The sequence below is a fragment of the Schistocerca gregaria genome, chromosome X (genome assembly GCF_023897955.1).
Source record: "Schistocerca gregaria isolate iqSchGreg1 chromosome X, iqSchGreg1.2, whole genome shotgun sequence".
NCBI classification, from domain to species: domain Eukaryota; kingdom Metazoa; phylum Arthropoda; class Insecta; order Orthoptera; family Acrididae; genus Schistocerca; species Schistocerca gregaria.
In genome coordinates this window covers 104913858-104941483 of record NC_064931.1, presented here as the reverse complement: position 1 = coordinate 104941483, position 27626 = coordinate 104913858, and the positions used below count along the sequence as shown (strand labels likewise).

The following is a 27626-nucleotide window of genomic DNA, read 5'->3' as shown; positions in this document are numbered from 1 at the left end:
GTCCCTCCCTTCCTAGCGCACCCAAGACAATCAAGGCTCAAAATATTTATTTTCAACAAACTAAACATTGCAAAGAATCAACTAGTCCTGAAAAACACATAGTTGTATAGTTTCTAACACCATACCTCAGCAGTGCTTCAGGCCCACCCTGGACTATGTCTCCTGTCCAGGGATATGTCTGGCAGATGAAGTGAGCTGGATCTTCCCAAGCAGCTCTCCTTCCATAAAGCTGTAGTCCTTCACGGACAGCCTCTAACAAGTATGGCACCACAGAATAGTTCCAAAGATCAGTGAACCACACCTGAGATCCAGTTACATTGCTAGGGCATGAAAGGAAGAGCCGTGGTCCTGTGAATAAATGAAATGCCATTCTCTAACAAATCAACACCATGAATAACTGTCTATTATGACAGAACTGGTCAAGAAGTAATGGAATGCCTCCTTTCTCTTTGCTGCAACAGATATCTAAATACCCTTATGATACCACCCCAACTTTACCCAAGTCATATTTGTGTTTATTATGAATTACTATGAAGAACACACATTTTACAGCTCAGTAAGCAAATTTCTCAACATAACATCTCCTTGTTTGTCATTTAACAATTCTTCTAAAATGTACATGGTGACTCAATGTACACTCCTGGAAATTGAAATAAGAACACCGTGAATTCATTGTCCCAGGAAGGGGAAACTTTATTGACACATTCCTGGGGTCAGATACATCACATGATCACACTGACAGAACCACAGGCACATAGACACAGGCAACAGAGCATGCACAATGTCGGCACTAGTACAGTGTATATCCACCTTTCGCAGCAATGCAGGCTGCTATTCTCCCATGGAGACAATCGTAGAGATGCTGGATGTAGTCCTGTGGAAAGGCTTGCCATGCCATTTCCACCTGGCGCCTCAGTTGGACCAGCGTTCGTGCTGGACGTGCAGACCGCGTGAGACGACGCTTCATCCAGTCCCAAACATGCTCAATGGGGGACAGATCCGGAGATCTTGCTGGCCAGGGTAGTTGACTTACACCTTCTAGAGCACGTTGGGTGGCACGGGATACATGCGGACGTGCATTGTCCTGTTGGAATAGCAAGTTCCCTTGCCGGTGTAGGAATGGTAGAACGATGGGTTCGATGATGGTTTGGATGTACCGTGCACTATTCAGTGTCCCCTCGACGATCACCAGAGGTGTACGGCCAGTGTAGGAGATTGCTCCCCACACCATGATGCTGGGTGTTGGCCCTGTGTGCCTCGGTCGTATGCAGTCCTGATTGTGGTGCTCACCTGCACGGCGCCAAACACGCATACGACCATCATTGGCACCAAGGCAGAAGCGACTCTCATCGCTGAAGACGACACGTCTCCATTCATCCCTCCATTCACGCCTGTCGCGACACCACTGGAGGTGGGCTGCACGATGTTGGGGCGTGAGCGGAAGACGGCCTAACGGTGTGCGGGACCGTAGCCCAGCTTCATGGAGACGGTTGCGAATGGTCCTTGCCGATACCCCAGGAGCAACAGTGTCCCTAATTTGCTGGGAAGTGGCGGTGCGGTCCCCTACGGCACTGCATAGGATCCTACGGTCTTGGCGTGCATCCGTGCGTCGCTGAGGTCCGGTCCCAGGTCGACGAGCACGTGCACCTTCCACCGACCACTGGCAACAACATCGATGTACTGTGGAGACCTCACGCCCCACGTGTTGAGCAATTCGGCGGTACGTCCACCCGGCCTCCCGCATGCCCACTATACGCCCTCGCTCAAAGTCCGTCAACTGCACATACGGTTCACGTCCACGCTGTCGCGGCATGCTACCAGTGTTAAAGACTGCGATGGAGCTGCGTATGCCACGGCAAACTGGCTGACACTGACGGCGGCGGTGCACAAATGCTGCGCAGCTAGCGCCATTCGACAGCCAACACCGCGGTTCCTGGTGTGTCCGCTGTGCCGTGCGTGTGATCATTGCTTGTACAGCCCTCTCGCAGTGTCCGGAGCAAGTATGGTGGGTCTGACACACCGGTGTCAATGTGTTCTTTTTTCCATTTCCAGGAGTGTATATTTTTCATTCAGTACATTCAATTTCCACTGCCACAGAGAAACACATCATGATGTGTAACAAAACAGACTGATCAACTGCATTCGAGTTCGTCTACTGTGATTAAGCATCTGTGACTGCCATAGACATTGCAAAACAACGAAGTTAGCTTTATATGAACAAATGGCCTCATTTGACATCTCATCTGTAAAGATTTGCCTTACTGTAAGAAAATGTGTTACTCTGTGAATGCATTACTGATTCCATTAAATATTCAAAAATCTCAAGAAAGATGTGAAAACAACTAATATCTGCCAAATATTTTACTACAGCACTTATGTTTCCCTCAAACTACGAACAAATATTTTTGGTAAATATCTATGTAGAGCAATGATGCATGAATGACTATACTGGCAGCAGAAAGAGTGGTTTAGTATTACAATAATTTGTGGTAGCTTTGCTGCCACAACACTGCCATCACTTATCAATGTTCGTGATAACACAACGTAAACTGTCCATATAGAACTACATAATTTATTGACATTCACAGTATTAAAATTATATATTCATACATAAACATACTTTTAAATCTGTTTGCATATGGCTGATTTCTGAAATAACCCAGTTTTTAAACTGCAAACATGGAAAAACGAGAAGAGGAGCTTCAAATCTTAGTAAAATGAGTATCACTGAAGCTAGATATAAATGTTGTGTTGTTGCGGTCTTTAGTCCAAAGACTGGTTTGATGCACCTCCCCATGCTGATATACCCTGTGCAAGCTGCTTCATCTCTGCTTAACTACTGGAACCTACCTTCATTTGGACCCACTTAATGTAATCAAGCCTTGGTCTCCCTTTAATAATTTTTAATGTTATCACTTTTCATATTGCATAAACCACAGTGGTGCAAGAAGGCACACAGAATACCACCATCCAAGTACACACATTGAATATTAGTTACCACAAACCAACCAAATGAAGAGGAAGTTAAATGACAAAATATTTTGAATACTAGTGACACAAACATAAGAGCCCATGACAAAAATCATTAAGTTATTTGAAAATCTATGAATGGGGAACATTTTACGCTACAAAAAGATTATTAAAAGCTGAACTTACCTATCGTAACATCTGATGAACTGTGTGTTTCAAGAAACTTATTTAAATGTTGCCATACTTTTGGAATCCATTCCAAGATGCGAGTCAAGTCATTATTTCTGACACCTTCATGAACTTCAACTTCCAGTAATCGTCTACGCAAGTAACGCCCCAAGAATCCCTTAACAGGTTCCATGTGGTTTGCACATAACACCCATCTGTAAAAATGGAAATTGATTAAACCAAACCTAAATCATAGCACAACCATATGCAAAAACATTAAAATGAATGGAATTATGGGAACACAAATCATAATGATGATGTTATCAAATGCGATCCAGTTTTTTTAAGATGACAGACCAGTTGAAATGCAATGATCGTTGAAAAGGGGTATATAAATCTTAACTCAGGCAGGTTAGTTGCTGATGTTACAATAACTCTTAACATCATGTTCTACTCAGCAAGCCTACCTTTGCCTACATCATTTTCAAAAATGTGCAACTATTCAGATGCCATACAAAACTATAGGTCTGTTTACAATGATAGCACCGCAGCAACCTATTCAGAGAAGTAGTCACCCTCATTTCCCAGTTCTGTCTGAAATGTCATTATTTGGATAAAAAATTTATTGGAAGTCATTGCAGATATTATTGCTCAATGGCTTCATCTCTGAAGCTATCTACCTGTCAACATTATGCAAACATGTATCTGACCTGTGTACCTCATTTTCAGAAACACTGCCACGATTATTTCACTGGGAAAAGTTGGACTTGTTTGTTCCTAAGATCACTATACTTGTATCATATTAACTCCCTAACCTAAAAATACCAAAATAAGTCAGCCTTCTTGCTGTTGTCAGTTTATCATCCGATGGCTCAGTAGCTCAGTGGTGAAGTGGTGGACTATGTATCGAAAGGTCTCGGTTTCGATCCTCAGTCAGTTCTAGGATTTTTACTCATCGCTTTTCATTTCTTTCGCTTCTGGCAATGTTTGTTAACATAAAAATGCCAAGTTGGACTGTGGTTCAGAATGCACATAAAATTAAAGGTCCCCATATATCTGGCTGGGAAAATCAGTTCGAAGGTCAGAAAAAGGCAAAGGCATCATACCATCTCTACAAGGACCATGTCTAATAAAGAAATGTGGGATTAAAACCAACCTTTGGGTTAATGACAGCTTCACAATTTTTTTTGTTTATTTTCACAGAAAAATATTCCTTGCTGGAAAAGAGAGAAGTATGACACAATTTTATATGATAAGAATAGTGTGTGAGGGCAAATGTATACTTTCACTATTCAGTTATACTGGGTTAAAATGAAAAATATATTTTAAATAATATAACTTTTTTCAGGACTTAATTACCTGAATTAACAAAAGGTATGTATAAAACAGATGTCTATCATTGCTGGGATACTCAGTCTGCAGTATTCTCTTGATATCACATGTTACTGCTGCTGACAAATATGTCTGCTTGTGTGTGTGTGTGTGTGTGTGTGTGTGTGTGTGTGCGTGTGTGTGTGTGTGTGTGTGTGTGTGTGTGTGTGTGTGTGTGAGTGCGTGTGTCCTTTTTTTCCCCCTAAGGCAAATCTTTCCGCTCCCGGGATTGGAATGACTCCTTACCCTCTCCCTTAAAACCCACATCCTTTCGTCTTTTCCTCTCCTTCCCCCTTTCCTGATGAAGCTACCGTGGGTTGCGAAAGCTTGAATTTTGTGTGTGTGTTTTTGTGTCTATCAACCTGCCAGCGCTTTCGTTTGGTAAGTCACATCATCCACACACACACCATCACAATGTCTTTGTGTATGTAGATTGCATAATAACCTGCAATGAAGAAACAATTTAATGTTATAATTCACTTACCGAAAATTGTGATGCAGTTGCAAATTTGTTGTGGAGCATGTGGCTTGATTCATTGTTCCAATAATATAAGGGCACTTTGAGTATTTGGCATTCAGAAATCCATTAAAGACTTCACCAAGGGAAGCTGCATGGTGAAGATTATCCAGAATAATAACCGAGGGCAAATCTGAAGCATTACTTTCACACTGCTCAGCAACATTTGCAAGATACTGTCTAAGTTCTTTGCTACTTTTGTGATCAACACTGAAAAGAAAAGACATTAGTCATTATACCAGCTGAGCTCATTGCACACAACACAATAATAAATAGCACATAAAATAACAACTTTTCTTCATACACTCTAAGGATACAGTTGTAAACAGACACAGCACAGTGGAAACAGTATAAGTTTGAAACATTCGTACAATATATTTGAGCTGAGTTAATGAGAAACGGACAAATTAAAGTTTCCACGCATCCTGCCCTCTTTGTGTTTTAGTAAATATTTAGAAGACTGAGCATTTGCCAACTCAATAAAAATCTCTACAGGGCAGTATTCAACTACCTAGTGCTACAGACCTATCTCCATTGTGTCAAAAATCTTAAAAATATTTAAATTACTTATGTCGATTCAATTACGTCAGTAAACTGAAAGACACAACCTTCTGTGTAACAGGTGCTTTGTTTTTCAACTGAAGCTATTGTGGAAATTTTTGACAAAAAATTCACTGTTTTAAAATATAAGATTGTGTTATTTGTGTTACATGATCTATGTACAGTATAGGACCGCAATTGTTTTGACATCTTACAAACAAAACTGAGTTTTATAGGAAATCCCTCTTAGACACAATTTCTTCCCATTTGCATAACAGAATACAGTCTGTTTCAGTCATTAATAAACATACTTTCTCAATAAGGATTAGTACTGTGTTCCACAGAGCTCTATCATCAATCTCCTCGTTTTCAGTGTGGCGTTCAATCATCTGTGTATTAGAGTCTGTTATGCTGATGATACAACAGTGCTTAAACTCACATCACATCATGGCTGTTGATAAGATAATTGAGGGATCACAAGACTTTTCTGACTTAGTTTGCTATCAATAAACTCCTTTGTACTCAAGACAAAAGTGAAAAGCTTCCATTACTTTTATCTAATGATATAGAAATTATAAGTGTCAAATGTTTAGGAATTCATATTTGTTCACAACACAATTGGGAAGAACATGCTATCCAGATCTGTATCGAGTAAGGTGGCGCAGTGGTTAGCATGCTGGACTTGTGTTCAGGACGATGACAGATCAAACCCATGTCCGGCCATCCTGATTTAGGTTTTCCATGAGTTCCCCAAATCACTTCAGGGACATGCTGGGATGGTTCCTTTGAAAGGGGATGGCCAACTTCCTTCCCAATCCTTCCCTAATCCAAAGGGACCGATGACGTTACAGTTTGTTCCCCTCCCCCAAAATCAACCAACCAACCACCCACCCACCCACCCACCCAACAAGTCTGTAAAAAGCACTCACAGGTCTCCCCCATCTAATATGAAAACTGAGATGTGGTTAGTATTTTGTCAAAGTTGAAATAACATTACTTAGTACAAAAACTTTTTTAAATACATATATGCAAAATGCCTAATTGTGCAACTTACTTGAAAGTAGCGATAGCTTCTGCTGTGGATTCCTTTCCTTCTTTTAAAACAAGAAACTCGGCAAGCTTATTGGCCAAGTATGATTTTCCAGTGCCACTTGGACCACATAGTATTATCCTTCGGTGTTCCATCAGCAATGATACATATCTGTTGGCAGTTCAGAGACTGAAGCATATCAACCGAAACAATATAGCTACCTATAATAATTCTGTACAGATGTTTCAATAATGCTTAGAATCAGTGCTTGGCGAATTTCAACATGCTAACCATAAATTTTGGTAAACATTTACCTTTGTACAATTGACTTTGGAATGAGAGTTTCAAATGCCAATGCATCCACACTTCCAGAATGCACTGCTCCTTTTAGGCAAAGTAAAATATTGTTGTTTGTTCCAACCAGATAACCACATGGCAAAAGCTCAGGAGCTGGACTATCTTTATAGCGTACAACATCTCCAATGTGGTAACTCCACAATGACTCTGCACTTAAACCCAAGTTGGAAACAGGATCAACACGCAGAACATACTCCTGTAACACAAAATGGTTTAAGTAGTATCACAGTAAAATTCCCTTTTCGTGAATCTCTGGGAGACTCATATTTTTTCATGAAGTATGGTTTTCCTTAAACAGGAGTTAAGCTTGGTTACATCATAGGGATAACCATAATTTAAATTTGAACTTTTTAGATGATATAATTATTTATTAATCACAAGCTATAATAAGCTGGAAACTAAAGAGTACCTTAGCATGAACTCAACAGGTTTTTACTTTTATGTCACATGTTAACACCACAACCACCAATTTATATAACAATTTAAAGAAATTATACAAAATTAAGGTGCCATCATTTTTATTCAAATACTGTTTTACTTTACTAATGACACAGGATGAAAATGGTAAAAAAATTCTATAAATGTCTTTTTTCTATGAAAAATAAACAAATGTTTTTCATTTTTTTTCTTCCAGCATAATGTACTGAGAGGTGTTGTCACTCCAACTGGCTTGACTCAGCAATAACTGATGAAATGTAGCTGCCCACAGTATCATATCCTTGCATAGCTATAGCACAATGTTTTGTAGGTGAATTCTCTTTTCCACCACCATCACCAACAACACTCCCACCACTCCCTCACAGTCATTACCTCCACCACTATTAATTTTTGTCTTGTTCCTTCACACGAGAAACACACATATCATGTACATCCAGCATTGTATGAATGTGTAACAGTCATGAAATGTTTCAGTTGATAAAACATCTACAATGACTTTATTGTGGCGACAAGTGCAACAGGTGCCAACAGCAACCCGTACAACATACACCATGACATTACTCTAGTAAGTGTAAGGCGGAAATTCAAACCAACCATCTTAGCATCAAATTAACAGAGGGTGACGCCAGTAGCTCAGCTCCATGGCATGCGCGCATCCCCGATCAGTGCACGCACACTGAACTATTTCCTACTTCTTTGAAACTAGGTTTGAGCCAATCAAACAGAAGTGAGATGACTATTTAGGCCAGCATTATGATGGCAGCTGGCAGTTCCACTGCGGCCACAGCATCAACTCTTCTTCTCTTCACCATCACCATTAAGTGGGAGTGGCTGAAAGGGGGCCCGCAGAGAGAAGAGGACTTGGTATACTATTTTGCAAGATCTCCTACACTTGGGAGGTGTCAGACTTAGTGCTAGTATTAAAAAATGAATTTGTACAGACTTTAAAAAGGGTGCTAACTGTGACTGTTACTTTTTGGATCACAGATTACTTGAGTATTCATTCAGTCAAGAAAGTTCTTCAGAAGTTAGTTATCATGTTAATCCCAAATCTGTGGGTTTATTTCTGGTGTTGCAAACAAAACTGTTTAATTGTTATACCTGGTAAACATTTCCTGTGATATAAATAAAGGAATGCACATATCAGACTTTCCATTCTTCATCATGTAAACACAGAGAAATGTGGTACATGTATAGGACGTCGGCTATATTCGGGAGGATGACAGTTCAAATCACTGACTGGCCATCCAGATTTAGATTTTCCACAATTTCTTTAAATCACTAACGGAAATAGATTCTTTGAAACAATCAGGCTGATTTTCATTCATATTCTTCCCTAGTGCTTCGACCGCATTACTGATGATACATTAACCCATTATCACCTTGGCCTCCTCCTTTACTGAAATTGGTTTTAACTACAAATGGTACTGTAATGAAGCCAGAATTTGCAAAAGCATTCAGTGTGGTCTGTTGAGACACAGCATAGCACCTTAACTGTAGAATGTTGTTTTTCTTTACCAACTTTCTCTCAAGGAATGAAATTCAACCTGCAGAAGGGCCACTTTTTCATTTGCTTTCACAGATAGAATTATGCCCATGTCCAGAAGTGCAGGTGTCTTATGCAATTAGCACGAGAAAACACAACATTAATGTTGTTGATAAATGATGATGTCTTTAGAAGCAGTGGTCATTTATCACTAATACGAACAATCGAACAATCTTTCTACACCTGTTAGAATCTTGGCATCTAATCTACTAAGTAATCTTGAAAAAACAATTCTACAATCAACCAGCCATTACTATTACACCTCAAGTGCATGGCAATGTTCACACATTCTAAAAATAAATCAAATTATACACATTTCAATTATTAAAATTTTCCATCAATATTATTACATCAAAAATATTAATAATGCTGTTAATTTTTCTTCACTCACTTTGCCTTCATCACATATTTCCTCTTTGACTAGAGGAGATATCTGAAAGAACTGAATTTCATAAGACCCAAATGCCATTAAAACTAAAAGAGTCTGTGGAGCCATGTAATAGCCCTGCATCTGCCATAGCAAAGTGTTGTTTTTCCAGTAATGCGCAGCATCACTGTGTGTGTGTGTGTGTGTGTGTGTGTGTGTGCGCGCGCGCGCGAGCGCGCGTGCGTGTACACACGCAGTCGGTAATACAGCATGATTTCTCATACTTGATTTCCTCCTGAAGGAATGTTTTCACTCCTCATTTTGTAGGACCACTTTAGGAGGAGGCAAATATCTGAATGATGATGCACAAATACTTTTTATTTTCAGAGGATAGAAAGCTTTAGCGTGAGCGTCAACAAAGGTCTTTCAACAGACTGCACAAAAAATACTGCATCAAATTGCTTTTCTTTGCAACATGGGAGTTTAAAATTAAGACTGTCTTCATCATCACACATGGCAATCATCTTCTGCTCAACAATGTATTCTCTTTGTTTAGCGACACAAAAAAATCACAGATGCACAATTTGATATTTTGATGAACAGTGTCCGATTATTTTTGTGTATCCACCTTCAGACAGACCAAGAACCAATAGCTTTTTATTTCTTATTTGTTTTAAAGGGAGGTGGGGAATGAATCTTCCGACTGTGTTTAAAAGTGTTCCTTTATCTACTATCAATTTTATGCTACAAGGCACCATTTTCAGGCACCTCTATGATAAACTGGGTAAATGTGTATGTAACCGCCATAACACAATTTTATTGAAGGCACAGCCAAATCAGCAATGTCTGCAATGATGAATTTCTCCCTTTTAAAGGTATGGGTAACCAGCATAACACACCTTTATTGAGGGCACAGCCAAATTGGCAATGTTTGTGATGATGAATTTCTCCCTTTCTGCTTATAGTATTGATCTAAGCATGAAAGAAGGATACAATTCATTATCGCAAACACAGATATAATTCTGCACTCTATCAAGTTGTATTATTGCAGTTACACAGTTATTCACATGTTTATGTGGTTTATCACAGAGGGCCTGAAGATTGGTGCACTGATTAAAAAGGTTTGCTACTGCTAGCCATGATTTTTGCTTAATTCCTCATACTCACACGTTTCAGTAAATAATTTCCACTTTCAAAAGCATTTTTTATTATTACATGGTCAATAAAATGACATGCTTACAATATCAACTGTTGCATCATAACGCAAACTGCATTGTAACAAACATGTGAAAACTTATTATTGGCGAAGTTTCACATCCTGTAGATACTGGGTGATGTGAAAGAAATTTTACCTTACCAAACAAATGAGAAATAATGTAAATTTTTGTTTGTTTGCAACCTAGTGAAGTTTCCAGAACAATGCAGCAGTCCATGCACAGCAAGAATCACACTTCACGTTTTGTAACTGAATTAAAAATAATCCTGAAAAGCATTGTGCAAGATATGTTACATAAAAATCATGAATAGCAGTACAAAATCTTCTAATGCCAGAAACAAAACCCTGATTGTGTCACAGGTTTCAACAACAATTTTATAATGGAATTAAATAAAGACAATCTGTTGTGTCCACAATAGGTGGCAATAACTGTGACATCATCATTTTCATTCAGACCTCTCTTTCTGTATTTAGAACAGGCACTGACAGAAAAAGTTCACCATTTTAGAAGATTTTTAACACGCCATCTATATTCTACAAATACATTTAGTTTATCCCCAAACATGAGAGAACAAATGAGCTACAAATGTAAATACTTCACATCATGATAATTATGAGGCTGTTTACAGTGATCCTATGGCAACACGAAGGCTACTGATACATAAACCCCTGCCTCGATGGTCAACTCCAATTGTGCACACTAGAATACAGTATGGAGATATCAATCAAAAAATTACACCCTCCCTACAGACTGAGAGGATTTATTTCATATTGCTGTCATTTATCCTACCTTTAGCATGTCCTGTTCAAAAATTGAAGGAAAATAGTGTCCCAAACATGTTAGGAATTTTATAAAAAATGGGTCAAATATGAAAATTTTTCATATTTATTCTCAAATGTGACCTTTTTTCCAAAGTAAGATTCATTAGAAATTAATTTAAGAAATCCAGAACGAATTTTCACTCTGTAGCATGAATGTGCACCAACATGAAACTTCCTGACAGACTAAAACTGTGTGCCATACCAGGACTTGGCCCTTGGACCTTTGCCTTTCATGGGCAGGTGTCCTACTGACTGAGCACACAAGCATGACTCTTGACATGTACTCACAGCTATACTTCCATCAGTACCTCATCTCCCACCTTCCAAACTTTACAGGTCTCCTGCATTACTTGCAACACTACCACCCTTGAAAGAAAGGATACTGTGGAGACAGCTTAGCCACAGTCTGGTGGATGTTTCCAGAATGAATTTTCACTCTGCAGCAGAGTGTGTGCTGATATGAAACATCCTGGGATATTAAAACTGTCTGCAGGACCAGGACTTGAACCTGGGACCTTTGCCTTTCATGGGCAAGTGCTCTACTGACTGAGCTACACAGTTTTAATCTGACAGGAAGTTTTGTATCAGCGCACACTCAGCTTCAGAGTGAAAATTCATTCTGGAAACATACCCCAGGCTGTGGCTGCGTCATGTCAGCTCAATATACTTTCACCCAGGTGTGCTAGTCTTGCAAATTATGCAGGAGAACTACCTGTACAACTTTGCTGCTGTGTGGTGCAAAATTTCTGCATAGCATTCTGCAACACAGCGCTCTACTGTAGAATTGGGCTGCATTGGTACACGCTGTGGCACGAAGCAATGTTTCACAGCCAGCTATGTGACAGCGCATGTCACAACACATTTGGTCCAGACAAGTATGTTGTTGTGGTAGGCAGGAGAGCCAACACCGCGTTACTAGAGGAGGCCGAAAAGCACGCGTTTTAGCTCACGCAGGCTGGCGTGAGGTCTGGAACAGGACAAGGAAATTAAGACTTCAGAAAAATGGACGTAGCTGGTGGAATACTTAACTTTAATCCATTAATGACGAACATCGCTCTTGACATTACATGATTCACAGTATAACTAGTAACTGATAATGGTGCCTTGCTAGGTCGTAGCAAATGACGTAGCTGAAGGCTATGCTATCGTCTCGGCAAATTAGAGCGTATTTTGTCAGTGAACCATCGCTAGCAAAGTCGGCTGTACAACTGGGGCGAGTGCTAGGAAGTCTCTCTAGACCTGCCGTGTGGCGGCACTCGGTCTGCAATCATTGATAGTGGCAACACGCAGGTCCGACGTATACTACCGGACCGTGGCCGATTTAAAGGCTACCACCTAGCAAGTGTGGTATCTGGCGATGACACCACATATGTATTTACACATGATTTGACGATTGGCACTCTACGAAATACTATTTCAAATTATTCCTAACACTCCCCCCTCCACCTTCCAACTCAGCTGATGTCTTCATTTCACCAGTGCTGTACATTTGTCTGGTACAGTCTCCACACCAGTTGTCAGTTGGATGTGCAGCCGACCAGTTACGGCTTCATCGAGCGGCACAGTCGACTAGGCAAAGCCTTTTGTCTACAAGCCATTAACTATATCTGACTGTTCCAGGTTCTGAACTGGTACTGGCGAGGCAAGGTCCCTCACTGGTTACCATTGCCAGACATTCCGACACTCCAGCCAGCATTTGAGAGCCTTGGTTTCGACTCTGGGCATATGTAGGCCCCATCAGCCACCTCAGGCCATGGGTAGTGTGTGGCAGTCCAGTCATAAGCACACACTGCTGTGGAGTAGATACCCCTCTCACATCAGCAGAGCCGCTGTTGTTGCCGGCCACTGTTCACAGACTCTAGATTCTGCTGCCTCAGTGGACTCAGTTGCTGTCACTATCCACAGCTAGCACCCAGACCGCAGATGTGTACCTGCTGTACAAGAAATGTCTAATAATAAAGAATGTTTTATTGAACCAGCAGTCTTAACACTGCATGCTCACTGCAATCCTGGAAGATTTCACACTCACAGAAGTGCCCATCCTGCAATAATGTTCACAGTGTAGCAGCCAACACAAACACAACACAATTACAAACTGTACCTGCTGCTATTACATGTAGCTATAATTTAATGGCGACCAACTATGGATGTAATACTGACTGTTTCAATCAACTATGTAATACAAAGGTCAAAATAAATGTTGCATATTGCTGAAAGTTAAATGTTTAACATTGTGATCAAGAAATGCATTACGATATCAATACACTGGTTTGTTTGTAATGTAATTCTATTGCAAATAGTCCACGTTTCTACCATGAGCGGGCAGTATGTGCAACCATGTCACCTGTAAAAACTGCAGTGCTTGTGGTGTGTGTCAAGAGAGTTGTGTTACTTCAAGATGGTTTGCACAACAATTATGTATAAACAGAGGCTCTGCAGAGCCACTCTAATGGTGCAGGGAATGAGATACGTGGACATCCCATTGAAAGTCACTTTGAGTCAAAGTGATATATCTAGAATCTGGAACAAGTTTCCAATGACAGGATCAGCTTCAGATTGTCTGCCAGAAAACATCTCATGGCGTCTCCTCTAAATGAAGTTCAGAGAGGGGCTAGTGTTGCATGGGCACAAAACTACTCATGGACTAGGCAGCAGTTGGTCACAATGCTCTTTCCCTATGAGACCTGTATCAGCCTTCGGCCTTACAATACTGATGATATTTGTGTGTGGAGGCATCAAAGACAGCTTTTATGCCCTAACTGTATCATAGACTGCCACCCTTATGAAGACAGTTCAGTCACGTTTAAGGTGGAATCATGTATAGCTGCAATACACCCCTTGTGCCAATACATGGGCGGATGACTTGTGTTAAGTATTGGGACGACATCCCTGCACACATTGTGGCTCCAGTTGGTGAGCATGCTGGGGCAAGATACATGATGATAGACACTTCACATGCCCCATCATCACAATCTTGTGAGTACCTTCCCAGTAGAGCACAGAATCAGGAGAGACCCCACAGTGCATCAAAGAAGACATTGTTGAGGAACGGGACAATATCCCACAGGCTTATCTGTATAATATGGTAAAGAGAATGCCTAACCACATTTAAAAGTGTCTCCAATAAAGAGGAGGGCCAACTGGTGCAAAAACAATGTGTTATATAAAATGACATCGAGAAGAAACTGTAGTCTTTGCAGTGGAATTTTTTCTAAGATTTTGTTTTTGTCTTTTTATTTGTGTCTATCAGGTAGACTTGTGTTTATCATTTTTATTTTTTTCTTCTTATGAATGTATGTGACATAAATAATCAGTTTTGTTTCCTATCATGTCCCGTATTGACACTGAAGCGATATGCAACGTTTATTTTGACCACTGTATGACAGCAATTTCTCAAAAACATTTATAGGCAAATAAATTGAATATCTTACAAGACAGGAGTGTGATAACCTGACATCACAAAGATGAAAAACTCCATGTTGGTCAAGTCATTCTTTCCAGTATATACAGGGTGAGGTAACTAAGTCATAATACCCCTTGTATCTCCTAAACTGTAATAGATACAAAGATGCCGTTTGGACAGCGAATTGCAGGGACAGAGGCTTCTCGAATACATCACATTTCATGTTTGTGCTATTTTTTATTACAAAAATATGAAACCATCTTTGTTTTTTTTAGCATAACATGATGGGCGTAAAAAGACAGTTTCAAATATGTGTATATCATAATATACAGGCAAATAGTTTTCGAGAAACAGATATGTTCTCGTACTGTGTTCGTCCTTCAAAGTGGCGTAGTCCAATACAACCTTTTCTGTTGTGTAGAGTTCACGGTAAACACCGCGAGTCCCTCCTTACACAGACATGCCCATTTACTCGACAATACTGCGATATTTTGTGTAAAAATTAACAGATGATGTCACACAAATATTATTCAGTTATTTGACAACTGTGATACCAAAATAGTAGACAACATAATGTATTGGTTCAAATGGCTCTGAGCACTATGGGACTTAACATCTGAGGTCTTCAGTCCCCTAGAACTTAGAACTACTTAAACCTAACTAACCTAAGGACATCACAAACATCCATGCCCGAGGCAGAATTCGATCCTGCGACCATAGCGGTCGCACGGTTCCAGACTGAAGCACCTAGAACCACTCGGCCACTCCGGCCGGCACATAATGTATTAAAATGCTACAAGATGTTAATACATTTTAAGTAACAGAAATACAAATGTAAATGTAAATGAGGAGGCCCTTACTGGTCACAATTATTTCATACGTATTTGGTTTTTATTTGAAAATATTTACTATTGATCACAATATGGAGAAAATACACACAAATATGCAAAATACATACTGTACATGATACAAAACTTTTCTGAAGCATGTGTTCAAAATGATTCCCCTCTGCTCCAATGCACATTTTAGTCACTGTTCGAATGATTTATGAACAGCTGTGAGGGTGTCATGTGAGACATCAGCGCACACTTCGATGATACGTTGCTTCATATCATCTGGTGTAGTTGGTATTTGAGCATACACTTTATGTTTGATTGCTCCCCACAGAAAAAAAAATCAAGAGGGGTCAAATCAGGAGACCGGGCTGGCCATTTCACTTCAGTACATCGTTGTATCCAACAATCCGGGAGCTCTGTAGCCACATGGGAAGAGCGAGCAGGACAACCATCACATTGGAACCACATGCACTGATGCGTAGTTAATGGTACCTCTTCCAGCAAAATGGGCAGAATGTTTCACAGGAGCTATGCATAGTTATTGCCATTTAGTATACCCGGAATGATGGACGGCCCCACAATGACATTTCTGATGATACCGTACCACACGTTAACATTCCACAGTTGCTGATGCTGTATCTGTCGAAGCCAATGAGGGTTCTCTATTGACCAGTATTGCATATCATGCAAATTCACATTACCATGGTTGGTGAAAGTCACTTCATCAGTAAAAAGCACTGGTTGAAAAAATGTTGGATTATCTTGTAAGTGCTGCAGAGCAAACTGGCAAAATTCCTGGCGCCGTTCGAAATCCACACCGGAGAGTGCTTGATGTAATGAGAGGTGAAATGGGTGAAATCTATGCCGGTGCAATATGCGTAGAACACTTCTCTGACTTATACCACATTCTGAGGCGATACATCACGACAAAACAGTAGGGTCGTTATGCGCCAACGCTAGAATGCCTTCTTGATGTACCTCGCCAATTGCAGTTTTCTGTTTTGTCCTCTGCATGGCATTTCATGATCCCAATTCAAGTAGTTTCTTGCAAATATGTGCAAGAAGCTGGCGCATAGGATGCTCACGATCAGGATACAGCTCTCCATATTGCTTTATTGCTCTAAAAGCATTTCTTCTGCTTTCACCATACACTAGAAGCATACCTAAGTTTTCTTCGTTGGTGTACATATCTGCTCCAAGAAACTGTGACAGAAATCTGATGTCTCATTAGCCCAGCAGCACATTTATATTCTTCTCTCCAGCTACCTCATGCATCACCTTGCGGCATTATTGAGAAGCAGGAAAAAAACACCTCAAAAGTTACTCGGTGGTCAACAGGAAAGGTCAACATTGGACAACACTGCTTCGAAGGATGAATACAATACAGGAACATATTTGTGTCTCAAAAACTATTCGCCTAAATATTATGATATACACATATTTGAAACTGCCTTTTTAAGCCCATCATGTTAGGTTAAAATTTAACATAGGGTTCCATATTAAAAAAAGATGACCTCATATCTCTGTAATAAAAAATAGCACAAACATGAAATGTGATGTATTCAAGTGGCCCTGTCCCTGCGATTCACTGTCCAAACGGCATCTTTGTATCTATTAGTTTTTGGGAGATACAAGGGGTGTTATGACGTAGCTGCTTCACCCTGTACAATGCTTAAAAAGTTAGTAGTATCTAGCATGACACATCTTGTCCACCAATGGAATTACAATCACAATGTATGAGGTGATAAATTCAACAGTTTGTGATAGAAGGCAAGAGTAGTCCAGCATATGTATCACATCACATACATCTGGAAAAGCTAACAAATATAGAGACAGGCCTGTGTCAATCACTATTACTATGAACCCTGATCTGAAAGTAAGTGGATCATATGGGGAGGGAGATTGAAGAAAAAAGTTGTGCGGTCAGATAAAAATTAACAAATCACCTGGTTTGAGCAAAAAGTTAAAAGCACGATGCTGAAAGAATTAAAGTATTGAAGATTAACTAAGTCTTGAACGCAATGGAGAAGAAGAGCACACAATAATTCCAGAAATCTCTCTCAGTAGATTTACAACACATTTATTTATCTATTTTCCTTGAGATATTTGTGGATGGTGGGGGTACTGCACAGTTAGAGCTTCCCCCATTTCTTTAAGAGCACTTACACAGACAAGGTTCTTTATGTTGAAAGTTAACCACCAGAGATGAACACTACTTATTTGTTTAACTGCTGTTATATCAATGATAAGGCAGTTACAGAGGAAGTTAATCTGAGTACGAGCCAAACAATTAATCAACCCTACTGGAGAGATCGCTTTGGTTTTAACTTGTATTAATCTGTGCAAATGGCAGAAAACCTTAAACTGTATTATTGAATCGAAATTTTGATCCAACTCATCTCATAATATACAACCAAAATATCAAACCATTATGATGTTGCAATTGTGTAGGAGCTAGAAGTTACTATTAACATAATTATATGTTTGAAACTTGAAAAAGCAGGCATGTAAAAGATGCCCCTCTGACATGATGCAGCATGACAGTTTTAAAATAAAATTTACAAAATTATAAAGTGTCACTACCAGATTACTGCAGTAAAATTCTGTGATTCTAGTAGAAGTTTTATATCAAGAATAAAATTGGTATTCTGAGTGGACATGTGGTTCTACGTCTACTTTCCTTCAGAAGCATGTAAAACACAAAGCTATAATACTGATGACTCATTAAGAGTTGTACAGAAACTGAGAATAGGTGTTTTGTTAACTGAATTGGATCATTCATGAGCTTTTTGTGTATAAACAGGAATAGCCACCACTACAGATTTTAATTGTAGCATCCGCCACATTAGTACAAGTTCAACACCACCTACAAGTGCCACAGATGAAGAGAATGAAACAATGTTTGATTATATAAATGAAATTATTCTGATAGTTCAGGGACACATAGATTTAATTCTGATGGGAGACTGGAATTTGATTGTAGGAAAAGGAAGAGAAGGAAAAATAGTGGGGGAACATGAACTGAGGGAAAGGAATGAAAGAAGCAGCCACCTGGGCACAATTTAATCATGTGGTTTAAGGATAATTAAAGTACACTGTACACATGAAAGATACCTGCAGACAACTTAATGTTTCAGTTAGATATATTAAATTAAGACAAATTTCAAACTGCAAAAAATTTCCAGTGGTAGATGTCGACTCTGACCATAATTTACTGGCTACAGCCTACAGATTAAAACTGAAGAAATTGCAGAAAGGCAGTAAAACAAACAGATGAGAGCTGAATCAATTGAAAGAACCAATGGTTGTTTCTGTAAAAACAAGCATGACTAGGGGAAAGATAGATACCACCCATAGGAAAAATAAGAGACCTTTGGAGAAAAGAGAAGCGGCTTTATGAACATCAAGAGCTCAGAGGGCAAGCCAGTACTAAGCAAAGAAGGGAAACCTGAAATGTGAAAGAATTACATAGATGGTGAGAAGCAAACTTGAGGACAATCTTATAGAAAGCCAGTACTAAGCAAAGAAGGGAAACCTGAAATGTGAAAGAATTACATAGATGGTGAGAAGCAAACTTGAGGACAATCTTATAGAAAGAGATGACCAAGAAGGTGAAGATCAGACAGGAGATAAGATACTACAAGAAGAGTTTGACAGGGAATTGAAAGGCGTACATGGAAACAAGACCCATGGAAAAGATGACATTCACTCTGAATTACTGAGACCCTTGTGAGAGTCAACCAGGACAAAGTTATTCCAACTGGTATGCACAACATATGAGACGGGGGAAATATCATCAGGCTTCAAGAAGAATGTAACAATTCCAGCTCCAAAAAAATGCACATGTTGACAGGTGTTAATATTACTGAACTGTCAGATTAATTAATTATTTATGGAAGAATAGAAAAACTGGTAGAGGCCACCCTCGAGGAAGATCAGTTTGGACTTTCGAGGAAGACCAGTTTGGTTTCGCTAGAAATGTAGAAACACATGATGTGATAATGATACTACAACTTATCTAAGTAGATCAGTTGAAGAAATTCAAACCCATTTTTATAGCATTTGTAGATTTAGAAGGGGCTTTTGACAACGTTGACTGCACTACACTTCAAAATTCTAAGATTCCTGGGATAAAATACAAAGAGCAAAAAGTTACTCGCAACTTATATAGAAACCATACTGCAGCTATGAGTGTCAAAGGACATGGAAGGGAGGCAGTAGTTGAGAAGGTAGTGAGACGCGGTCATAGCCTAGCCTATTGTTATTCACGCTGTACACTGAGTGAGATTGGAAGGAAACCAAGGGAAATTTAGAAAGGAATTATAGTACAGGGAGAAGAAATACAAATTCTGCAGTTCACTAATGACATTTTAATTCAGTCAGAAATGGTAAAGGACTTGGAAAAGCAGTAGAACATGAATGGAAGAGATCTGGTATAACTAAGTTTTCCTTGAGACAGATGAGTCTCAACTTTATCTATGATAATGATAGAAACTGAAGAAATGAATTAAAATTTGTGCCACAGCTGGGACTTGATCCCAGGTCTCCTGTTTACTGGGCAGATGTGTTAGCAATTACACTTCCGTACCAGTCAGGTAATGCAGCTGCATGGACTATCCTGCCCTCTCTAACACTGCAGAGCCTTGGCAACAACAACAATTTAAGAGGGGGAAAACAGGCTGAAGGCGTAAATTGAGGTTTGTGTTAGGGAGGGCATTGGACTAGGGAAGCTGTGTTACCTACACTGCTACAGTGGTGTAATGGCTAACACATCTGTCCAGTACGCAAGAGATCGGGTTCAAGTCTTGGCAGTGGCACAAATTTTAATTCATTTCTTGACCTTAATTAAATCAGGCAATGCTGGCGTAACTGGATTACAAAGTGATGCATTGGAAGTAGTAGATGACTTTTGCTAATTGGACATAAAAATGATGGTAATGAAGTAAAGATGACCAGCAGCCTAACAGTGGAAAGAAAAGCATTTCTGAAGAAGAGCTATTTGTTAAAATCAAATAGAATTCGTCTTAAGTGCATAGTTGGATGATAGTGACTCGTGGATGATAAACAGTTTAGACAAGAAGAGAATACAAACTTCTAAAACATAGTGCTACAGAAAAATGGTGAAGATTAGATGGAAAGATCAAGAAATTAATGAGAAAGTACAGAACAGAATTGGAGAGAAAGGAAATTTGTGGCACAACTAGACAAAAAGAAGGGAACTATCGATAAGACATATAGGGAGATACCAAAGAACTGTCAATTTAGTAATGGACACCAAGGCTTAAATATAGTAAGCAGATTCAAACTGATGTAGCTTGCAGTAGTTATGCAGACATGAAGTTACTAGCAAAGGTTAGACTAGTGTGAAGCGCTGCATCAACCACTCTTTCAATTGAAGACGACAACGATAACAACACAATTTCAAGTTTTTTATAACCAGACTGTTTCACCTAAGAAGCCCTGTTAATTTTGGTGAGCTGTGACAAATTACAGGTGCTTAATCACAAATCTGGTGCTAATCTATTTATTTACCTTTCATTTCAGACACAAACAAATATTTAACAGTTCAAAAGCAACACGGAACTTGTGGCAAATATGGTACACATCTGTTGTAAAATCAATGGCACATATGTTGGTTTTGATGCTTAATTCATTTTCATGGCATATACGCAGACAAGGAAGAACAATTCCCAGATTTTCCTGTTACATATTCGCTTTCTCCCAGATGAAAATACACTTTTCCCATGTTAAGTGACAGTATACTTTCCTTCGGAATTGTAAAACTTATCAATCCTTTGAAGGGTTAAAGTTTTATGCACCAGCTTGAACTTCCTGGCACATTAGTAAATGACCGTGAGAGAAAAAAATAAAGATATTTGATGTGTAGCAACAAGTATGCTGCCTATTTTCATATTAAAAAAGATTAAATTTGAATTTCACCGAACACGGCATGTTAGTATCCAAAGCGTTGAAATCGAGATTGCGATGTGCTTTTGTAGGTCAATCATAGTGCACGTCATGTGAATTCACCAGCCAATGAAAGCAGATATTCAGGGCATAGAAAATGTGATGTAATCAATCGACAACCACCTCACTGTTACGTATTGCGAACACACAAGTAGGAAAAGTTAATGGTTTAAATTAATATACAAGTGTCGCTACAAGAAAAGCTACACTTTACATATAATACTGGTCTCAAAGATCAATAAGCCACCAGAAAAGCTAAGCTTTCATGTATAAATTGGTCTTTTTTATGTGTGTTACACTTTTAAGATACATCACACAAATGCGCCAGTAAAATTTTAAATAATGACATAAATGTCTGATCTTCTGAGCTCAAAAGTCTTCAAGTGGCTGGTCCTCAAAGTGTTGAGTTTTAAATGAGGCTCAAACACACTGTGATTTCAGAAATTTATCACACATTCTCATACACAACATAATTCACCTTGCGTAAAAGGAAATTTACATTGAAAGCGACACTTTTCAAATGACCATTTGCAATATTTTCTCGCGAGCTATTAGAAACATGCCAGAAGGTGAAAACATATGCTTGAAATCCAGCAAACAATTGAAACCAGCCAATAGTCTGGAATGAAACACTTCGCTTCAATTGACTGCCTCAGCAGAAAAGATTAATAACAGCCAAATTTCTTTAGCAAACCGATGAAAATAACTTCATCATTCTGCAAGGCGATTAAAGCTTGGCTGTCAAAAACTTGGATGTAAAATAAAACGAAAAAAACTGAAACTAATAATTCTTTTAGCCTTCCATAATCATGTGAATGTATTTTAATTCAATTGCTGGCTCCCGACCACAGAATTCCGTTTTGTTTTCATTTGTCGTGAGAGCTAATAGCAAAATCACTAAATGTAAACAGTGCATACCAGAAAAGTTTTTCCCAGTAGCACTTGACTAATTGCTGTAGCCGATACAGCCAACAGCCACACTTCAAGTAGCCAGAAGCGGGAGAATGTACTGCTCATACATGAGCCCAATGACAACTACTCTAACAAAGTTAATTTAAACAGTTGTGAGGTCACGCTCATCACAAGCAGTTTGTTGTTATGAAGTATTGCAAAGCCTTTCATCATAATGCCTTTAACACATTTTGCTGTTGGCAGACACTTGCATGTGCAGAGTGTTTTGTTGAAAATGACGCATTTCTTTGGCAACAAAGAATCACTTCATTTTTTTCTCTTGTTTATTTTTTATTCCTGCAGTATAATTCTGCAGTAGCGGGATACAGTAATATTCTTTGTTAGACTATCAGTTCTTAGCAATCAAAATCCCAAAAATTTAACTGAAAACTAAAACACTGAAAAATTCCCGGAATTTTACAAAATTCCCAGGTTTTTCAAGGATTTCCCAGTTGTCCCGGGGCGTATACACCCTGATTCTCATCATATAATTAATTTCCCTTTTCCTAACAGTTATATTTTTCTGTCTTTAACAGGAGGATGGAAACAAAGATTCTTTATATTTTATTCAAATGCATCAAGCATACTAAAGCAGAACAGAACTTATAAAATTTCTGAGACAGGAAAAACAATTGTCCATGGCAACTGTCACAGTGGCATTTCACTACATAAATATTTAGAATGTATCTATGTAGAATTTTCATTTTGGCCAAAATTTCTCAAAGTGCTAAACTACTCCCTTCTGTGTACATTTTGCTTCTTTTTGCCTACTAATCTACTATTTCAGAATTCATTTACATTGGACTGCTTAGTTTCTGAACAACTCCAGTGATATTTAACACCATTTTTACCCAGAAGTAAGACAACCCAGACTATAAAACCACAACGACCACCCCCTCCCTTTTTTTTTTTTTACAAAGCCTCTTTGAGGAAATTTTACTTTTAATTTATTCTGACCAACCAAAATTACAAACTGTTTCATAGATATAAAGTAACATCCTAAAAAGTTAACATTATATCTACTCTAAACCGATGTCATTTATTGATTGTCTACACTTTGAGGATACATGTAAAAATAAAATAAACCAAAAGAAATGGTTTGTATTAATTTTTATCTTCACTTTCTTCTTTGTTTGCTATCTAAGCAAGTATTATTACTACAGCTAATCCCCATACCACCACCACCACCACCACCACCACTAGTATCATTATCTGGGATCATACACTGTAGAGCCACAGAGCATAATATCGTGTAGGGCTCCCATGAGCATGCAGAAGTGACAACATGATGTGGCATGGACTCGACTAATGTCTGAAGTAGTGCTGGAGGGAACTGACACCATGAATCCTGCATCGCTGTCCATAAACCTGTATAAGAGTACAACGAGGTGGAGATCTCTTCTGAACAGCAAGTTGCGGCATCCCAGATATGTTCAATAATGTTAATGTCTGGTGAGTTTGGTGGCCATCAGAAGTGTTTAAACTCAGAGAAGCGTTCCTGGAGCCATTCTTAAGCAATTTTGGACATGTGGGGTGTCCCATTGCCACACTGGACTTGCCCAAGTGCGTCGGAATGCATAATGGACATGAATGGATGCAGGTGATCAGACATGATGCTTATGAACGTCTCACCTGTCAAGAGTCATATCTAGACATATCAGGGGTCCCATATCACTTCAACTGTACACGCCCCATACCATTACAGAGCCTCCACCACCTCGAACAGTCCCCTGCTGATATGCAGGATTCACGAGGTTGTCTCCATACCCGTACACGTTGATCCACTTGATACAATTTGAAACAAGACTCGTCTGACCAGGCAACATGTTTCCAGTCATCAACAGTCGAATGTTAACGTTGACAGGTCCAGGCGAGGCATAAAGTTTTGTGTCATGCAGTCATCAAGGGTACATGAGTGCGCCTTCGGCTCCAAAAGCCCATATCAATGATATTTTGTTGAATGGTTCACACGCTGATACTTGTTGATGGCCCAGAACTGAAATCTGCAGCAATTTGCAAGAGAGTTGAACTTCTGTAACACTGAATGATTCTCTTCAGTCGTCACTGGTCCCTTTCTTCCAGGATCTTTTTCCAGCCAAAGTCATGACAGAGATTTTATGTTTTACTGGATACCTGATATTCACAGTACACTCATGAAATGGCTGTATCGGAAAATCCCCACTTCATCGCAACCCTGGTGAAGCTGTGTCCCATCACTCGTGCGCCAACTATAAATCATGTTGTAACTTTCTTCAATCTTGATAACTTGCCACTGTAGCAGCAATAACTAATCTAACAATTGAACCAGAGACTTGTTGTCTTATAGGGTAGAGGGAGGGATGTTTGCCAGGGAGGGAAGTTTGCCGTATTTGCCTTTCTATTGCAACAGATCTGTCAGCACTCATTGCCATCTGTTGGCGATCATGAGAAAAACTGATTCAAAGCATGCCCATTTTATGTTGCCATCTGGTGGTAGCACAGAAAATTAATATTATCCTCACAATCAGTAGCGGAACATATTTCGTGAGAAGACTGACATTGAGACAGGGGACATTTTTACCATCTCCAAAATTTGAGATCCGTTTTCACTACTGTAAGTATAAATAAATTATTATTTTGACTGCTAAAGTGTACAAATATGTGCTGCAAGTCAAACAAAAAAGAATTAATTGTAATTACTTAACAATGCTGTGATATATTATTGTATAATAAAGTGTGCTTCTGGAGGGAATTTCGCCATTAGTATGGCGAATTTCCCTCCCGTTCTTGTCTGACGCCATACATCGACTTTTATTAGACTAGACTCATGAACAATAAAAGAGATTATTGTAGAAGAGCTACCTTACGTAATATTTTGAGAATTTTTCCTTTAATTGACCACTTAATTAATGTTTATTAATACTCATCGATTTTAATGTTGACAAAAAATTTGGGGGGAAATTAGAAGTTGATGCACATTTCATTTTCTGTTACCTTTTTAAAACTAGCTAAACTGGCATTCTCTATTGACTTTCCAGGCAATATGGTTAGACAATCGAAGGGTCTGTACGGTAAATGGAAAGAAGAGGATTTAGAAAGTGCTGTTACAGCTTGTCGCAATGGACAATCTGTGTATGCTGCTGCTAAATTGTTGTATGGGATTCTGAGGAAAACTCTTGAAGGCCACGTAAAACGTCCTGGTAGCAGATCATCAAGAAAGATGTTCGACAGGTCACCAACTCTTTGAACTTGTTACCCACATCATCAGACTCCACTCTGTGGGATTTGGGATTACAAAAGAAAAACTACAGATGATGGTATTTGAATATTGTGCAAAGAGAAATATTCCAAACATGTTTAGAAATGACCGTGCAGGGAAATTTTGGTTTCAAGGATTTCATGCATGCAAACCTGAAATAGTTTTCAGAAAAAGAGAAAGTTTGAGTGACGGAAGATTGGTGCGTTTTAAAGCTGAAAGAGTATCCCAGTTTTATAATCTTCTGGGAAAAGTTTATGATGTCATGAATCTTTCATCTACCCCACAGCTGATCTACAATGTGGATGAAACAGGATTGCAACTCACTCTTAATCCACAGGAGAAAATTTTAGCTTTGAAAGGTTCAAAGCGTGTTCATGTGGCAACACACGGGGAAAAGAGCAAAACTGTGACAGTCTTGGCTTGTGTCAATGCCACTGGAACAAATTTCATCCCCCTCCCATGGTTCTATACAAGGAAAGAACAGGAAGGATATTTGGGGTGATGGGTTGCCACCAGGCTCCATATTTGAATTGACATCTAAAGGGTACATAACTGTCGATTCATTCTGCAGAGTCGTGGAACATTTTAAGCACCACAGACTGCCAGAAAAAGCACTGCTCATTCTGGATGGACACAAAAGCCATTTGGACGAAGCAGTCTTGAATATAGCGGAAAGATCCAATGTCGAAATTCTCTGTCTGCCTGCTCATTGCTCTCATGAGCTGCAACTCCTGGATAAAAGTTTATTCGAAGCACTCAAAGTTTATTGGAACAAAGCTGTAGAGAACTTTAGACGGCAATACCCTGGACGCCCTGTGTCGAAGATCTGTTTTCCTACAATATTTACAGAGGCTTGGTTGAAGACGGCCATCCCAAGCAATGCTATTTCTGGTTTTAAGGCAACCTGGATTCACCCTTTTAATCTGGAAGTCATACTAAAGGAAGCTTTTGCACCAAGCACTGTCTCAGATAAGCCAGTTCCTCTCGAACAGGGTTCTGGAAGCACATCTCAAAATGACCTGGAGAGCAATGACATTCACAATGTTTCTTTTCGTGACCTGATGTCAACTACTAATATCCAGAGGTAAAGGATAACAAATTTGATGAATTTTTCAGCAGTTTTGATCACTCGGAAGCTCTTCTCTTTCAACGAAGACGGAAATAATTCCACGATGAACACAGATAGCAGAAGGAATGAACAAGTAAAGACGTCAGAACCTGTTTGAAGAAAAAGTAGACACAGTAAAAACAAAGAGCTGCAGCCTGAGTGCAGTGGTGTAACATTGAATCCAAAGAAACGTAAATGTGCCACATCTTCCATCTGCAAGGACTGTGGAGAAGATTACTATGATCCAAGAGCAAGGCAAGTGGAGTGGTACCAGAGTGCAAGCTGCCAGAACTGGTTTCACAAAGACTGTGACAATCAGTCTGTGAAGAAGTGTGGCTTGTGTACAGTTTGTAATGACTTGGACTCTGATACAGATTAAAATGCACAGAAATGTCACAAAAATTATCTAAAATTATATTTGTATGTCCTGTAGAATTTTCAAGTGTCTGTTATAAACAGCAGTATTTAAAATAAACAAAATTTGATTTCAGGCGAAATTCCCTCCCTGGGAGGAAAGTTCACCAGTTGGCTACATTGTACGGAAAAAACTTCCTATCATTTAAGACGTCCCTTTCAATAGTTAACCGAGTTTTTATTTCATATATAGAAATAAACTTATCATATTAAAAATATTTCATTATGTTTTCACGAATGAAAACAATTTAAAATATTGTTTTGTAAATTGGTGGCGAACATCCCTCCCTGTACCCTATAGGCATTGACGACCACAGCACTGTGTTCTGCCTGTTTACATATCTCTGTATTTGAATATGCATGCCTA

The 27626-nt window shown here is 39.2% G+C and overlaps 1 protein-coding gene across 12 annotated transcripts in view; it reads right to left on the bottom strand.

The window, feature by feature from the left end:
* LOC126297857 (protein sickie) overlaps nucleotides 1–27626 on the bottom strand; it is a 1116277-nt gene that overhangs the window by 9951 nt on the left and 1078700 nt on the right. For all 12 annotated transcript variants that reach the window (XM_049989129.1, XM_049989128.1, XM_049989130.1 and 9 more), the window contains 5 exons: nucleotides 6911–7149; nucleotides 6621–6767; nucleotides 4994–5236; nucleotides 3157–3353; nucleotides 126–348 (listed from right to left, as the gene is read on the bottom strand). In XM_049989129.1, the coding sequence (XP_049845086.1) occupies nucleotides 126–348; nucleotides 3157–3353; nucleotides 4994–5236; nucleotides 6621–6767; nucleotides 6911–7149 (1049 nt within the window). The remainder of the gene's footprint in view (nucleotides 1–125; nucleotides 349–3156; nucleotides 3354–4993; nucleotides 5237–6620; nucleotides 6768–6910; nucleotides 7150–27626) is intronic.